Source organism: Sorex fumeus, unplaced genomic scaffold (genome assembly GCF_029834395.1).
Source record: "Sorex fumeus unplaced genomic scaffold, SorFum_2.1 ptg000033l, whole genome shotgun sequence".
Lineage (NCBI taxonomy): Eukaryota > Metazoa > Chordata > Mammalia > Eulipotyphla > Soricidae > Sorex > Sorex fumeus.
In genome coordinates, this window is record NW_026606090.1 from 20,429,526 (window position 1) to 20,448,073 (window position 18,548).

At 37.6% G+C, this 18,548-nt stretch overlaps 1 protein-coding gene across 1 annotated transcript in view; it reads right to left on the reverse strand.

The window, feature by feature from the left end:
- Positions 1 to 14,300: 14,300 nt before the first annotated feature.
- The window catches only part of ADAM9 (ADAM metallopeptidase domain 9), a 136,375-nt gene continuing 132,127 nt past the window's right edge, over positions 14,301 to 18,548 (reverse strand). Inside the window, exons 21-22 of the mRNA XM_056116799.1 lie at positions 16,695 to 16,762; positions 14,301 to 15,798 (exon numbers count right to left, since the gene is read on the reverse strand). Coding sequence (XP_055972774.1) covers positions 15,705 to 15,798; positions 16,695 to 16,762 — 162 coding nt within the window. The 3' untranslated portion in view covers positions 14,301 to 15,704. The remainder of the gene's footprint in view (positions 15,799 to 16,694; positions 16,763 to 18,548) is intronic.

Genomic DNA, 18,548 nt, shown 5'->3' on the forward strand with positions numbered 1-18,548 from the left:
ATTTTTGTAGATTTTATTCTGAGAATTTTATTTTTTTTTTAATTTTTATTATTGAAACACCAAGAGGTACAGTTGTAGACTTACAAATTTTTGTGCTTGGATTTCAGTTATACAATGATCCAGTACCCATCCCTCCACCAGTGCCTCATGCTTTAGAGGTAGATTCTTGAGGATAATTTTACTAGTTTCTTTAGATGCACAAAGCTTTTTAGCTTGATCTACATCATTTATTTTTCCTTTATTTACCTTATCACTGGAGTCAAATTACCAAAAACATCACTAAAGCAAGTGCCATGGAGGGCTCTGCTGTTTTCTTTCAGGTACTGACTTGGAGACTAACATCTAAGTGCTTGATTGATTTTGGCTAATTTTTTAATTGATTTTTTTGGATTAATTTTGTGAGATAATTTTGGTGCATTATGTAAGATGGTGATTGTTTCATTCTGTTTCACATGTATATAAAGTTTGCCTAATATTACTTTAGTTTTGTGGCCACACCCAGCTGTGCTCGGAGCTTACTCCTAGTTTACGCAGGGATCACTCCTAGTGGGACTTGGGGGACCGTATGTGATGCTGGGGATTGAACCCAAACACCTTACCTCTGTACTGTATATCTGGCCTATAACATTAATTTTTGAGGAAAGATCCTCTTTTCCATTTTGTCAAATTTTTAGTAAATTTTGTTCCTATGCATAAAGATTCCGTTCTAGCTCTCAATTCTGTTCCACTGATTTCTGTGTCTAATTTTTAGTCTAATTTCACAACGTTTGGATTACAGTAACTGTCGCACAGTATGAAGTCGAGGCATGTCAAGCCTCTCTTCTTTCGTCTCATTATTGCTTTGAATATTTGGAGTTTTTTGTGGTTTCTAGAATTTCAGCAATGTTTATTCAATTTCTTTTTTATATTTATCATAATCTGGGGCTGGAGCAATAGCACAGCAGGTAGGGCATTTGGCTTGCACGTGGCTGATCCAGGTTCGATTTCCAGCATCCCATACGGTCCCCCAAGCACCACCAGGAGAAAGCCCTGTACATTGCTGGTGTGAACCAAAAAGCTAATAAATAAAGAAATTAATAAATAAATTTATCATAACCTACGTAACATGAGAGTAGCTTTATTCTCTTCCTGCAATGCCCACGGGGAACCAACAGCCACTTCACCAACCTCTCTTACTCTAAGGACTGCTGGGAACCCAAAAGGTCTTACTTCAATGCCAGACTATCCCCATAAAAGTCCCCGCCACTAGAAGAGAAGAACTAGCCCCACCCCCCATCCTGTTGAAATATCTTCAACAAGAAAAGAGATAGTGAGAAAGCAATACAGGAATAAACAAGAGCTCGATAGCGGAAATAACATATAGGGTCACACTCAGATCTCCCAGAGTCTACAACTCCAATGTCAGCACAGGAAACTTTAAGGAAAGTGGAAAAATTAATTCAGCTGATTCAGCAGATAGGAATAGAAAGTCTAGATAAGTATTCAGATTCATCAAAATCCTTAATCCCAGTTGAGGACGACCGCAAACCAACTCCCTAACTTGGTAAAGGAAATTAAAGAAGCACTGAAAGAGAAATTGAAATAGCTCAATGAAAATATAGCACAGAATATTAAATAATTCATACAAATAAAATTGAAGTAGTTAACACAACAGAAAGCCAGCAGCAACAGAAGTATAAATCCTGAAAACTGTACCAGAGAACTGAAGGACAAAACACAAGTTGTCACCAGTAATAAAAAACGAAAGACAGAGACAGATTATTTTAAAATGGAAGAAAATGTGAAAAAATTAATGAATAACAAGGGTAATAATCCCTGAATTATAGAAATACAAGAGAATAAAAGAAGAGGAGACTTTTCCTGTCTGTTTTCATTCAAAAGAGTGACTGGTTAAAAAGATAAAGGATGTTTCCATTCAAAATGAATGACTGGTGAAAGTGATAATGGCTCAGAATTTACCCAGTATCTGGAGGCAGGCCTGTGCGGATTCAAGAGATCCCAGATCCAAAGTACACCAAAGAAAAAAGAATCAAACAAAACACAAAGATACACTGTAACCAAAAGAGAAAGACCCAAAGGAACCAAAGAGAGAGAAGCAAAACTCAAACACAAGGAAAACAATATAAAAATCACAACAAATCTCTCCTAAGAAACAACAAAGAGAAAGGAAATGAAATGACATATTCAAAATATTAAATAAAAAAAAAGCAAACCTTTAACTTGAGCCCACTAACCAGCAACATTGTTACTTAGATTTGAGGTCAGATAAAAAGTTCTCAGACAAACAAGAGCCGGTGACATTTCCAACACTTAATCCAACCCTGCAAAATTACTGAAATGTCACCTATGAAAAGCAAATGACTAGTTGCAAAAACAACCAAATCTAACACAGAAAAAGGGCAACACATTTCATTATATCAGTAATCTCTCTGAATTTCAAAGGACTGAATTTCTCCATAAAAGGCATAAAGTGCCTGGATGGAACAGGAACCAAACCCAACTTCCTGCTGCTATGGGAAATGTGCTTGAATTCAGGAGACAAATGTGAGTGAGCTCATACTTCCTTATACACCGAAGTTACTGCTGTGCCTCTCGGCCAAGCCATTGGACAGATAATCAGACAGATTATCAGGAAAAATTCTAGATCCCTTTACAAGGAACAAGGAAAGAGCTTGGATTAACTGGCATACAAAAGATCCTCTACCTTCAAAGGACTGAATATCTATTCTCTAGTACACACAAACATTCTCCAGAATGACCATTTATTCTATACTGCAAACATATATAAAGTCACAAATTTCCCACAATCTATGAAGGTTGAAATTAACCATAAAAAGATGAGGGGAAACTTCTACACTTGGAAACTGAACAAAATGCTTCTAAATAACATCTGAGTCAGAGAGGAAATCAAAGAAATAAGATTCCTCACATGAACACATATACACACATGGGGCAAATGCACCAGCAGTCTGATGGGAAAGAAATGGAGGACATTGGTGGTGGGAAATGCACACTGGTGGAGGGATGGGTATTGGATCATTATATAACCGAAACCCAATTATAAACAGCTTTGCTATGGTCTATCACGAATACTCAATTTAAAAAAAATTAATGAAGTAATATTCTTCTAAACAAATGAGAACTAAGAAACAACTACCAGAACTTATGAGACACTGCAAATGCAAGAAATTCTAGGCAATACAGGCTTATATTAGGAGAAAAGAAAATGTTCAAATCAATAATCTCATGATAAGAATTTAGAAAAGAAGAAACAAACAAATTCCAAAATAGTAAGGGAGGGAGGGAGGGAAGGAAAAAATAAAAAGAAGAGCAGCAGGCCAGAGATAATATGGCAATAAGGTAGATTTCCATGTATGTGGTTAGCCCTGGTCTGATTTCTGGTACCACATGTGATCCCCTGAGTACTTCGAAGGCAATCCCTGAGTCTTTAGGCAGGAGCAAATTCTGAGCACTGCCACAAGTGGCACAAAAGCAAACAACAACAACAACCAAAAAATCAGAGCAGAAATCTGTTGGATTATAGCTCTAAGCACTTTAGGTTTAATATTGGTTTGCCATTTCTCCTCCAACCTTCCTCCCCTGCTCAGTACTCCTCCTCCCCACAAGGAGCTTTGGTTTACTGATTAATACCTATCACAATGCTCCCAAGCACTCCCATTTCCTCAGTATTCATCTTTAACTTCCTTGTGCTCTGCTTCCCCTATCTGTTAATCACTCATTTCCCCTACTTAGATCTGTGACTTGTAAGTTTAGATCCTTTTAAGGACCCTGTATTTTGTATTTGTAAGTGAAATGTTGCTTTTTTTCCTTCCCTTATGTCCTTGGCATAGTTTACGTTAGAGCAATGTTCTTTTTGTATAAACACAGGAAGACAGTTAATGCTATGCTTTCGCAACTTGGGAGTTAATTGACTCCAAATGATATTTACTCCTGGGCATGTGTCATATGTACTCGACTGAAGTCTCAATTGCCCTTACTTCCTAGCACACCAGAAGCAGGGTCCCAAAGAAGGGACTGGATGGAACCAAGGCAAGCCATAAGCTACCCTGGCATAGAAACAGGATAGGCCAAGTGCTATAAACTTATAATAAGAGCACAATTATGTACAAATTCTGTCATGACCCAAAAAGAAGTGACTGGACAAGGGCTAGGGTTAGGAAGTGATGTAGGCAGGCAGACAGGGCAAGGTCCCATGGCAATTAAACTTTGAGGGAAGGAAGTCACTAAAATTTACAATGAAAATTCTGGGAAGTAAATGTCCTAAGGGAGAAGAATACCTGAGATAAGACTTTCAGCAGCATAACCTGAGGAGATCAGACCCCTCCTCATGAAGAAAATTCCTCAAATACCCTTGGATTTCTTCATTAATCTGATTAACTTTAGCAATTCAGCCCAGAGAACACTTCAGAATATTCCAGACCAAGAAAAGATACCCGTAACATTGTCAAAATGGCAATACTACTGAAAGCATTGTATAAATTCAATGCAATCCCTATAAGGATACCCATGACATTCTTCAAAGAAATGGAGAAAAAAATCCTGAAATTTATATGGAACAATAAGCCCCCACGAATAGCTAAAGCAATTCTTGGGAAAAAGAAAATGGGAGGAATCAACCTCCCTAGCTTCAAACTGTAGTACAAAGCAGTAATAATTAAAACAGCATGGTACTGGAACAAAGGCAGAACTGCAGACCAATGGAACAGAGTTGAATACACTGACATCTCCCCTCAATCATATGATCATCTAATCTTTGATAAAGGTGCAAGAAATGTGAAGTGGAGTTAAGGAAAGCCTCTTTAACAAATTGTGCTGGCATCACTGGACGGCTACATGCAAAAAAAATGGGCTCAGAACTCTGCCTAACATCATGTACAAAAGTAAGATAAAAATGGATTAAAGACCTCAACATCAGACCAGAAACCATAAGGTACATTGAAGACAAAGTTGGCAAAACCCTCCATGACATTGAAGCTAATGGTATTTTCAAGGATGCCACGCCACTGGCCGAGCAAGTGAAAACAGAGATAGATAAATGGGACTATCTTAAACTAAGAAGCTTCTGCACCTCAAAAGAAACAGTGACCAAAATACAAAGACAGTCTACAGAATGGGAAAGGATATTCACCGAATACACATCTGACAAGGGGCTGATATCAAGGATATACAAAGTACTGGTTGAACTCCACAAGAAGAAAACATCCAACCCCATCAAAAAGTGGGGCAAGGAAATGAACAGAAACTTTCTCAAAGAAGAAATCCGAATGGCAAAAAAGCACATGAGAAAATGCTCCACATCATTAATCATCAGGGAGATGCAGATCAAAACCACAATGAGATACCATCTCACACCTCAGAGACTGGCCCACATTCAAAAGAACAAAAGCAACAGGTCCTGGCGTGGATGTGGCGAGTAAGGGACACTCCTTCACTGTTGGTAGGAATGCCGACTGGTTCAGCCCTTTTGGAAAACAGTATGGACGATTCTCAAAAAATTAGAAATTGAGCTCCCATTTGACCCAGCAATACCACTCCTGGAAATATATCCCAGAGAGGCAAAAATGTATACTCGAAGTGACATCTGCACTAGTTTGTTCATTGCAGCACTCTTTACAATAACCAGAAACTGGAAGAAACCTGAGTGCCCAAGAACAGATGACTGGTTAAAGAAACTTTGGTACATCTACACAATGGAGTACTATGTAGCTGTTAGAAAAGATGAAGTCATGAAATTTACATACAAGTGGTACAACATGGAAGGTATGCTAAGTGAAATGAATCAGAAAGAGAGGGATAGACATAGAAAGATTGCATTCATCTGGGGGATATAAAGTAACAAAATATGATATTAATACCCAAGAATAACTGAGATCAGCACCAGGAGGATTACTCCATAGCTTAGAGGCCAGCCAGGCATTCTAGAGGAAAGGGCAGCTCAGATAGAGAAGGGAGCACCAAATAAAGGGTGTTTGGAGGATCCTCCCAGGAGGGGAGATGCATGTCAAAAGTAGACTATGGACTGAACATGTTTGCCACTCAATGCCTCTTTTGCAGACCACAACACCCAAAAGGAGAGAGAGAACACAGGGGATTGCCCTGCCACAGAGGCGGGGGGGGGGGGGGGGATGGGCGGATGGGAGTGGGAGGGATATTATCCATGGTGGTGGAAAATGGGCACTGGTGGAGGGATGGGTATTTGATCATTGTATAATCGAAACCCAAGCACAAAAAATTGTAAATCTACAATTGTACCTCATGGTGTTTCACTAATAAAAATTTAAAAAAAGAAAAAGAAAAAGAAAAGATACCCTATAAATGCCACCTTGAACAAATGAAGGGCCCACATATTTTGCTTGAGCCCATTTGCTGCCTGAGTTCAAGTGTTGCTTGTGCCCACATGGCTGAGCACATGTGGTGTCTGAGCACATGTTTCACCCGCATCTCTCTCCCCTCTTGATATGTGTACTCTCATGCTTTTATGTCTAATGCTGGGATACATGTAGAGGCTCTCTCTGCTCTCCACTGTCTCCCATTTTCTCTTTCTCCTTTCCTTCAAAAGCCTCCAAATAAAATCTGTTTTGCTTCAGTGCTCGTCGCTCCTGAAATTCTTTTCTGTGAAGTGATACAAGAACCCAGTAACCCTGGGTCTTGGGTGGCAGAGGCGGATGGGGAGAAAGTGACTGTCTTTCTCCTCCCCACTTCACATAAACCACCCATGGGACCCACCAACATCAGAAGGACTAATCTGACCTAAGGACTATAGTCTGGGATTAGTATCTCTCTTACTGTGTCCATACAAAATGACTAGGAAGATTATTAAGAAGTAAATTTAAGGTGACTGTTTAATGTATACGGACTAAGGAAAGGAGAAATACTCCCTTTAGATGAAATTCCGCCCCTAAGGGATCTCCTAGCAAGATGAGATACTGTCCTAGAAGAGCTTCCCTGGAAGGGCTTTCATATGTTGATTGTGCTATCTCTCCTATGTGTAATTGTTATCCCCAACCTTTGGTGATTGTTCCCTATAACTAAGGCTGTGAGAGTGGGCCGGGCAGTGAGTGAGACTGGAAGGAGTCAGTGGAAGACTAGATTGGATTAAACTGCAACTGATCACCAACCAGCCTAGCTCTCATTTCCTCTTTCAGCCATTGCCATTGGCACTCAGGTTTTGAAAGTGACCTGACCACCAAACACACCTGGGGAGAGAGTCCACACACATATTATCGATTACACAGAAATCAATGATATAGAAACCAAGAAAACAATACAAAAAGTCAATAAACCAGGAGTTGATTCTTTGAAAGAAAAATATAAACAACTCCTTAGCTAGACTAATATTGGGGAAAAAAATATTGGGGGGAAAAAAGTTTGAAGAAATGATGGCACAGGTAGTCAACAAAGCACTAGAAAATGAGAGCCAAGATGAGAAAACTACAATGAGAAATGAAGAGTATGGTAAGTTATTCACTGTATCACCGTATCACTGTCATCCCGTTGTTCATCGATTTGCTTGAGCGGGTGCCAGTAATGTCTCCATTCGTCCCAGCCCTGAGACTTTAGCAGCCTCTCTTTACTCATCCTTCTTAATGGTGCCATATTAGAGGATCTTTCAGGGTCAGGGTAATGAGACCTGTCATTGTTACTGTTTTTGGCATATCGAATACGCCATGGGGAGCTTGCCAGGCTTTGCCATGCAGGCAGAATACTCTCGGTAACTTGCCGGGCTCTCTGAGAGGGAGTGGTAATTGTCACTGTCACTGTCCTCCCGTTGTTCATCAATTTACTCGAGTGGGCCCAGTAACATTGTGAGATATGTTACTGTGTTTGGCATACCAAATACATCATGGATAGCTTGCCAGGCTTTGCTGTGCGGGCGAGATACTCTCGGTAGCTTGCCGAGCTCTCCGAGGGGGGAAGTAATTGAACTCGGGTTGGCCATGTCAGATGCATGCAAGGCAAATGCCTTACCCACTGTGCTACTAAGTTTTTAAAAACAAAAAACAAAAACAAACAAACAAACCACCTCCTTAGAAGCTCTGAGCAGCTCCAAAACTGAGGAACTCCAAGATGAGATGGAGGAAGGCTCCAGAAAACAACAATAACAATAACATGCAAAAAGTCAGAAAAGAAATGAATAGCACACAAAAACTATGACACAGCTCAAGGGGAACAATGTAATTACTGCAGGTCCTGAGGATCAAGAGGGTAAATTTGATGAAGAAATCATAGTTAAAGAACTCATAATTAAGAACTTTCCAGAGTTGAGGAATACAGGCACCCAAATAAGAGACCCAAAGAACCCCAGTGAAAATTGTCTCATAATTATCCATAACCAAGAAGACTCCAAGGCACATTGTGTTCAGAATGACAAAAACCAAAGACTAGTGAAAGCAGCAAGATTTAAAAAAGAAACTTAGATACAAAGGAAAGATTCACAGATAGCTACCAAATGAGACTCTATGGGCCAACAGATAATGTAGAGATATGGTACAAAAACTCAATGAAACAAGCACCTCAAGAACACGTGCTAGGTGAAAAGGAAGCTCAGATAGAGAAGAGAGCACCAAATAAAGGATGTTGTGAGGATCCTCCCAGGGTAGGAGAAGCATGCTGAAAGTAGACTATAGACCAAACATGATTGCCACTCAATGCCTCTCTTGCAAAACACAGAACCCAAAAGAAGAGAGAGAGAACAAGGGGGAATGCCCTGCCACAGAGGCAGGGTGGGATGGGGGCATGGGGGTGGGAGGGATGCTGGGACCTGTGGCGGTGGAGGATGGGTGCTGGTGGAGGGATGGGTACTTGATCATTGTATAACTGAAACCCAAGCACAAAAATTTGTAAGTCTATAACTGTACCTCATGGTATTTCACTAATAAAAAAAATTTAAGTTAAAAATATAAATAAAATAAAATTATGAAATTAAAAAATATATCATTCAGATTTGAAGGAACAGTCTAAAGCTTCATGGACAGGTAACAGCTTAGAGTTTAGGAAACTAATAGCCTTGAAACAAGTCTTGTAAGAAGCATTAAGAAGCTTCTTTAAAGGAAAGGACAAACCCACTCAGCACATGGCACTAAGTATGGTATTCGCTCCTGGTGCTTAGAGTTTCCCCCTCCTAGAATAAACAACCCATATTTACTCTTAGTTTGCTAAAGGATATTATACATTTAACATCTCTTTTAATTTAATAACCTATGTCTGATTAAGATTTTCTTAACATTCGTAATCTACTAGATTAAGAAAATCATATTTACTTCTAGTTTGCTAAAGGATCTTATATGATTAACATCTCATTTATATTAAATATTCTATGTATGACTGTTTCTTTAACATTCATGATCTTTTATTTATTAATGCAGATACTTAAGCAGAATCTATAGTATATTTTCTAATGCAAAGCCAATATTCTTTTGTAGGATGACACAATGAAATGGTACTTTTATAAGCTATTCAAGCTTTTATAAAAGCTTGAATAGCGATTAAAAAAAGCTTATTTTATAAGATTCTGCCTCCCCCCTTAAATTCTCTTCACCTTGCTGTTACTAAATTTTACATTTGTAGGATTTACCTCTTTCATGCAAAATCTACAATATATCAGCTAGGAATTACCCATAATATTCTTTAAATTTATGTGTCTCTAAAAAATTTAGTTTTTGAAAAAACTTTGATTCACAATTTTGTGGAATTTCAGATTAGCTCTATTCATCTGTACACTTTATCTTTATTAGCTCTATTCACCACCTCCACAAAAACAAGAGAGACTGCTCCTATATCTGATGAGGGAAGAAATTTAGAGAACAGTCAAAGTCATTGGCGTTGAAGATTTGTCTACTTAACTGAGCTTACATGGGGACGAGAAGGCTGGGAGGGGTCTTTGGGACACTGGTGATGGGTCTGGTATTGAAATGATGTATGCATGAAAAGTGTGATTTACAGTTTCATAAATTAGAGTATCTAAAACAATGATGTAAAAAGAAAAATGAGTAATTTTGTAAATCGTGGTGACTTAATTAATACTTAATTAAAAATTTAAAAGGTAACATATCTAACAGTAAATTTAACAAAAATGAAACACAGCACAAAGAAACAGAAAGACATTCCACGTTCATAATTAGAATAAATATGAATTTTAAATGGATCTACTATCTAAAGCAATCATTCAATACAATCTCTATCAAAATGCTAGTGGAATTTTTACCAAGAAATAGAACATTACTATCATTAGTATAGAATCATAAATGACCCCAAAATAGTCAAAGCAATTGTGAGAGAAAAGAGGCAATATGGAGAATATATTTCTCCTCCTTCAAACACAACAATAATTAAAACAATGTGGCACTGGTTGAGGTGATGCCTCAGCTGGAGCACACCTTTGCATTTGAGTGTCCTGGGCTTGACCCTGGCACAAGTGCCTCTTCCAGCACCACTGGATGTGGCACCCCTCCTGCAAAACGTCATATTTTAGTCACATAGTGGGAATAGAAAGCCCAGAAATAAACACAGATGTGGATATCTAATCTACCACAAAGGAGTCAAATTCTTAGGGTGGAAAAATAAAGTTTGTTCAACACTTGGTGGTAGAAAAGCTAGATTACTATTTAACACTAAACACAAAATTAATTCAAAATGGATTAAATATCTGTGTCTATTGGGGCTGGAGAGATCGTACAGCTGGGGAAGGGCTTGCTGTGTGCTACTGACTCAGGTTTGATATCCTGCACCACATATGGCTCCTTGAGCACTTGCAGAAGTGATCCCTGAGTGAAGAGCCAGAAAGAAGCAAGCCCTGAACACAGCTGGGTGTTTAGGTATTAGATCTTTATGTTTAGGGTCTAACATATGTTTGGGTATTGCACCCTAAATCATTAAGTACATAGAAGAAAACATTGGTGATCTCAACATCATCAAATTTTGGGAGGAATTATTTTGCATTTCCAGTGGGAATGAAAAACAAAAGCAATAAACAATGGGATTAAGGCAACATTAAAAGTTATTACTCTCTGAAGGGAACTATCACAAAATTAAAATGGCAACCCAACCCTCTCCCAAATATTTACATATTATATACCCAAGAATATATATAAAATAAGGAATTCACACAATCGAACAACAAAATAAGCAACCCAATCCCAAAAATACACATAAGACCTCTGAACTGACTCCTCCAAAGACATCAGAGAGCCTGCAACATATGAAAAATATACTTCAAATTGTTTACTAGTCTCATCTTTCCCTGCCATGCGACCCTTCTCTACATAACCCAAACAAGGCTGTTTCCAAAGTGACAGGGCAAAAAGGATCCAAAACGCAGAAAAAGACCTGGGTTCATTTTTTTAAATCAGGTTAGAGTCACCTTTTGAGGGAGGTGCAGGTAAGCACTGAATGGAGGGAAAGGGGGAAAAAAACCTTTCTCCACCTCAAAGAGAAGTAAGAGGATCTTCACTCGATTACCTGGCTGAGTCACAAGCAAACCAAGGAGCCCGCCAAGAAACAACAGTGGGCGGAACATAGTGTGCCCTCTTGGCTCCAAACTGATACTGCGGGAAGTGGCCGTTGGGCGTTGGGGAGCTCGCGGCTGCCTCTACCCACCAGCCACCGGCTTTGCAAACCCCGGGAGCCGCCTCACGCGCAGGAAAGCGCCAAGCTGTCCTGTGGTTGAAGGTGATCCGTTAGCACCACGTATCCTAACTTTCTGAAGTCTGCACCCGATCCCTTTTCCTGGTCTGGAGTTATCCAATCACCTCAGGCCCCTTCATCTTGGTAAAAATCCCCATAAACCTTTAGCCTGTTTGGCGTGACTGAAAATAATTATCACGTGTATTATATACGAATTGTATCAATACATCCAGGTACACACAAATAAGACCACACACACACACACACACACACACATTTGCTAAATGGAGTTTTAAAGAAGTTTAAAACATATTGTTTAAACTTCTTTAAACTTTTAAATCAGGTTAGAGTCACCTTTTGAGGGAGGACTCTAACCTGATTTAAAAGTTATGCTTCGCAGAGCATAAATTTTTAAAGAAGTTTAAACAATATGGTCAACTGCTACTACAATCTAATATACTTAAGATTCAGAAATAAGCACCTTCAAAATAACTAGCAGTGTTGGGAAGTGTAATAGGGGTATTGGGATTTGTGTTGGAATACTGAATATCTAACTAAACAGACGACTAAATGAAGTTATTTTTTTAAAAAGCCAGATGGGTTGGACCAGAATTTGCATCAAAACAGAACAGAAACTGGCCATGTATTGTAATAAAATTCCAATAAAGGGAGAGGTGAGTGGGTTTTAAAATTTTGGCTAAGAACCGGCCAAGTTCCCTGCCCCGCCCCCCCATACCTAAGGCTCGTTAAAGTAGGCAATGTTCAAGTGGTTTATTATTCTGATTCTTCGCAGAGCAGTGGCTAAAATTCACATCGATGTCATTCTCTTGTTCAGTAACTTTTCACTACACTCACATAATAAACAGCATGCTTAAAACTCTAATACCCGTAAATAGTTATATGTGTTTCAGCAGAAAATGCTAGCAAATTTCTCAGCACAAGTGTTTAAACTTTTCTAAATCTAGTGTCTGGGCAGCTAATTCATCTTGTCTTCAAGTTCTTGGTCACTCTGGCTGATCAGCCAGTCTGAGCACTGCCAATCAACCCCTCTACACCTTCTCATACAATGCAGTGCATTCTTCCTTACAACCGCTCCCCCAGTCTCTAGGTGCATGTACTTTTGTGTCATTCCAATTTGTTTAAAAAGTGAGAAAAGTTTATCTGTCGGAATCAGCACATCTACATTAACTGCTGGAATGCAATTTTACAGATCACAAGATTTCATAAGAATAAGGCAATCTTAATTTTTAAAACTATAGTATAAAGGAAACCAAAGCAGCAAAAAATATACACCAATAACGTATCTCCACTGCAAGAGCCAATTCTGGAATAACATTGCTGCGGGCAGCACCAACCAGCACTGGTTTTATCCTGCGTCTGATGAACAATAAAAGGCAACTGCCATTTAATGCTACGCATTCTGATTTAATTTGTAGATAACTCATTTTAGTTACTTCTGCCTCCTGTGCTTTTAATATTTATATCAAACTAGAGTTAACTTTATATTGTGCTTGTGTCTATACAGCTCACTCCATAATAGAAGATATAAACATGATACCTGCAAGATGGCAGTTTTGGGTAAAATATTAACAGAATTTAATAATCTTTGATTTATGCTCGGAAAACTTGAATTGTACTTAACCATATGGTTAGAGTCCTACGTAGTATTTGATAAAAATGGAAAATGGAAAACCCCAAACATGCTAAGTTTGTGAACGTATAGACAGTAATAACATAGCTACATATATTTCTCTTTGATTAAGATATCATTGGCAGTAAAGTAAAGGCCCTCCCGTTGATCATCGATTTGCTCGAGCGGGCCCAGTAACGTCTCCACTGGAGACTTTGTTGTAACTGTGTTTGGCATATCGAATACGTCACGGGGAGCTTGCCAGGTTCTGCCGTGCGGGCGAGATACTCTTGGTAGCTTGCTGGGCTCTCCGAGAGGGGCGGAGGAATCGAACTCGGGTCGGCCATGTTGGCTGCGTGCAAGGCAAACGCCCTACCGCTGTGCTATCGCTCATACTTACTTTTACTTACTAAGATATCATTAACAAATGGCAAGAAAGCTCTTTCATATTAGATTTTGAAATGACATCTATGACCAAAAAATTTTACAGTTTAATGGGAAATCAAACAAATGAAGAACAAACCTAAGTGATTAACACATGAACTATATGAAAATATACAAAAAAGTGTATGAAACAGACTGATCAAGTAGATCATTTAGATATTTTCTACATGTTAAAGGATCTAAAGGATTATCTAATTATAAGCTGTATCCAACTATAAAATTTCACTGAAATAAATTAGTTGCAAAAATTAAAAGTATGAGTGAAAAAGCTCAATAGTTTAGTCGATCATAAATTCACTCACTGATCTTGTAAAAATGAATAGTCTTCACTTAGAATAATTTACAATTTTAATATAAGCATGTTAAAATAATGTAACACCTTCAAAAAATTAAAATATCCATGTTTATCAACACTAAATTGTTTCTTTTAATAAAAGGCACTGTGTACAAGTAGTTAAAATTCTAAAAACTTAATGAGAAAACATGTACAAAATTTTCATTAGCATTTCATTTAAAGTATTATGTTTCAATTAATAAAGTAATAAATAGCTGAGTATTTAGGCTGTTACTAGACAACACAAAACAGAATTTCAAGTATTTTATTTGTTGTAAATATTGTATTTGTATATTTATATATATACAAACCAAATATTTTAGCTAATGAAATTTAGTTAATAAATTTATTGAACATTATTATGTATGAAAGCTCATGAAAAATTTTGAAAGCTTAAAATTTTACCATCAATACATTACATTTATTCCATTAGTAAAAATCAAATTATCTTTTTAACACAGGTGAGACGATAATTCAGACACTACATTTTTTGTCCTTGTCTAAAAATGATTACCTCTTCCCCTTTCTCTTTGAAAAAAATTAGTGACAGAAAAATGATGTAGTACACCTTGGTAAATGTAAACATTCTAACTTATATTAATTAAGTTTGAAAACAAAGATTTTAGATTTCATTAAAGTGCTCAGGAAATTCCCAAGTGGTTTTGACAGCACAACTGATTGAAGACATTATAATAGCTCCTGCTTTGCTATGTCCATGAATCAACAGTATCTGATTAGCTCTATTAAATACTTTGTACCTGAAGTTTTATTATTTATTTAAAATATGATATTCTAAAAGAATGTCATGCTACAACATGATTACAAATAGAAATTGTATTAACTTTTCTAATCATTATCCGTAGATAGATGCAAAGATTCTATTGCCTATAGAATCCACAGAATCATTTATCCATAGAATGACCATAAAAATGAAAGATGTGTGTGAATACACACATATACGTTTAAAAGTATTTTATACTTTTAAAAACACAATATCTTATGTAGGTTTTATGCATTTTCTGAGAATATAACATTTACTCGTAGTGAACGAAATAGACAAGACTAGTGTTTAATAAATTAGTCCATTCAAGATGAAGACTATCATTTATTACTGGTACCTAACTACTCATGTCATGAATGAAATAAACAAGACTAAAGTTTGATGAGATTAGCCCATTCAAGATGAAAACTATCATCTATTACTGGCACCTAACTAATCAAATTCCAAAAGTATTAGATTTCCATATGTTCAACCAGAACTACATTAATAATAACTAAAGAATTCAGAATTGCAATGAAATACATGGTAAAACTTAAATCTTTTTGAGAATCATTACACTAGCATGTTCAAAATAATATAATCCATGTTAAGTACATTAATTCACATACAACTGAAAACAATTCACTCAATGATGAAAATTTCATATTATTCTAGATTCCCTGGTTTTATTACATTTTTCGTATTTTTCAATTCTGACAACTCTATTTCTGTTCTCAGTTTTCCTGTGTAATTAGTAAAGTCTGTTTCGTAGTATCTTGTTTTCATTCACAGTTGCAGCAAGAAAGGCTTTCAAGAAAATATCAGGGGGATAAACCTATTAGCTCAGTTTCCTGAAGATTACTGGCATAAGGAAAGTTGTAAAAAAAAAAAAATCAAGTTAGAGAACTGTATAAAGGTGGTGCAGGAGCAGGACGAGCAGGTATTAAATTTCCCTGAGATGATACTTTCGGTTGTGGTGGAGGTGGCCTATGAGGAAGGGGAAAAAAGAACAATTGTGAGCTTTAAATAATTTTACACTCATTAGAAGCCAAATATGCCATTCTAATATTGCTGACAATTCTTTTGGAGGTAGAGGGTGGGGACTCAATGCAGTGCTCACCAAAAACCAACCCTCTGCCGCCTGGCTCTGCTAATGCAGAGCTGCCCCGAGGTCACCTCCATTTCCTAACTGTTCCTGAGGCAAAGTCTGGCCCAACCTATCTGGCTGTCATCTGTTTAGTTAGACATTCAGTATTCCAACACCAATCCCAACACCCCTATTACACCTTCCCAATACTGCTAGTTATTTTGAAGCTGCTTGTTTCTGAATCTTAAAATATATTAAATTGTAGTAGCAGTTGACCAAATTTTTTAAACTTCTTTAAAACTTTATTTTGGCACTGCATTAATATGACAAAACTTAAAACTTCTTTTTGTTTTGTTTGGGGACCACACCCAGTGGTGCTAGGGCCTACCTCCTGGCCCAGAGCACTGGGGTTCCCCCCTGGCATTTTCAGAGAACAATGCAGTGTGGGGACCACATAGAGCAGCACTCCAGCCCTTTGAGTCTTTCCCTCTGACCCCTTAAAAACTTTCAGAAATGTGTGCTCTATCAAAATAGTTGGCAATAAACACCTTATCCTAAATTAAATTAAAATAAATGGGCAGGAGCCGAAGGCATAGCTCAGTGGGTAGGGCACTTGCCTTGCATATGGTCAACCCAGATTGGGTCCCCAGCATCCCAACTGGTCTCCTCCACCCTCCCAGGAGTAAGCCCTGAGCACTGTCAACATGGCCCCCCAAACGAAAACAAAATACAAGGGAAAATGTAGACATTAAGTACAGGGTTTTGATCAAATAATCTAAAAGAATTCATTTCAAACCTTGATGGAAACTGCTGAGGCTGCGTGGCTGTGTACGCAGGTGTTGGAAATCTGTTTGCATAGATAGGCTGAAAACAGAAACAGTTATCAGCATAATATATTCAGATAGTTTGATTTCCATGTGAAAGTTCAATATAGTTTAAATCAATGATTAATGATAGATGATGCAAACATCTTAAAATATTTTGCTTCTTCAACATATTTGCCACTGAATGTAGAACACAATTATTTTAAGGTCATTTTTTAAAAATCCATAAAACAGAAATATCACATAATGTGTTCTAATAAACTACATTCAGTTAAAAATGTGACGTGTTCGATTTTAAATAAAATCTACCAAATAATGTGTGAATACACCTAAACAATACCTGATACTATAAATATAACTAATTAACAAAACTCAATTTTGGAATTTATTATATCCTTCCTTAAAAAGGCATTTGAAGTTTTACAACAAAGTGAGGCTCTATAACATGAACTCAAGTAAGATAGCAAAAATTAAAACATTTTATGCATATCCCATCACATTTGGGAAAGTTAGAGAAAATGGGGATATATTAAAAAAATCAATGACGCAGAGTTTATCACAATCTGCTATTAATTCCTAAAACACTATGAATTAAGAAAATACATATGATTGGAGAAGAGCTTAAACATTATTCATATTCTGCTATATTTTTGCCCTCTAAAGCAATTTTCTCACATTGTGAAAATAGAGAAGGGACAGACACACAGACAGACAGACAGTCTCTGTCCCCTTTGGCCATGGTACAGGAATAGCATTTTGGAAAAGACAGTTAAAGTCCATTTCTTGGAATTTATCTGACATATACTTTTTCATGCATGCAAAGACTTAGGTATAAGGATATTTGATGTTATTTTTTTGTGATAGCAAGATGTAAAACACCCATTTTAAGTAGTGGTGGGAATGCTGACTGGTTCAGCCCTTTTGGAAAACAGTACGGACAATTCTAAAAAAATTAGAAATTGAGCTCCATTTGATCCAGCAGTACCACTCCTGGGAATATATCCCAGAGAGGCAAAAAAGTATAGCCGAAATGACATCTGCACTTCTATGTTCATTGCTGCACTGTTCACAGTAGCCAAAATCTGGAAAAAACCCGAGTGCCCAAGAACAGATGACTGGTTAAAGACACTTTGGTACATTTACACAATGGAGCACTACGCAGCTGTTAGAAAAGACGAAGTCATGAAATTTACATACAAGTGGTACTACATGGAAAGTATCATGCTAAGTGAGATGAGTCAGAAAGAGAGGGACAGACATAGAGAGATTGCATTCATCTGGGGAATGTAAAGTAACAAAACAGGACACTAACATCCAAGAATAGTCGAGATAAATACCAGGAGGTCCACTCCATGGCTTGAAGGCCAGCTGCACATGCTAAGCGAAAAGGCAGCTCAGATAGAGAAGGGAACAGCAAGTAAAGGGTGCTGAGAGGATCCTCCCAGGATGGGAGATACATGCTGAAAGTAGACTAAAAAATGGACATGATTGCCACTCAATGCCTCTTTTGCAAAGCTCAGCAACCAAAAAGAGAGAAAGAACAAAAGGGAATGCCCTGCCACAGAGGTGGGATGGGATGGGGGGAGGGCAGAGGGATACTGGGATCATTGGGGGTGGAGAATGGGCACTGGTGGAGGGATGGGTACTCGATCATTGTATAACTGAAACCCAAGCACAAAAACTTGTAATGTCCACAACTGTACCTCATGGTGTTTCACTAATAAAAATTTAAAAAAAATAATAATAAGTAGTATTCTAGAATAGTGTATATTTATTAAAAGCAAAGCTCTTACAAATAGTGGCCTAAATATTACAATAAAGTACAT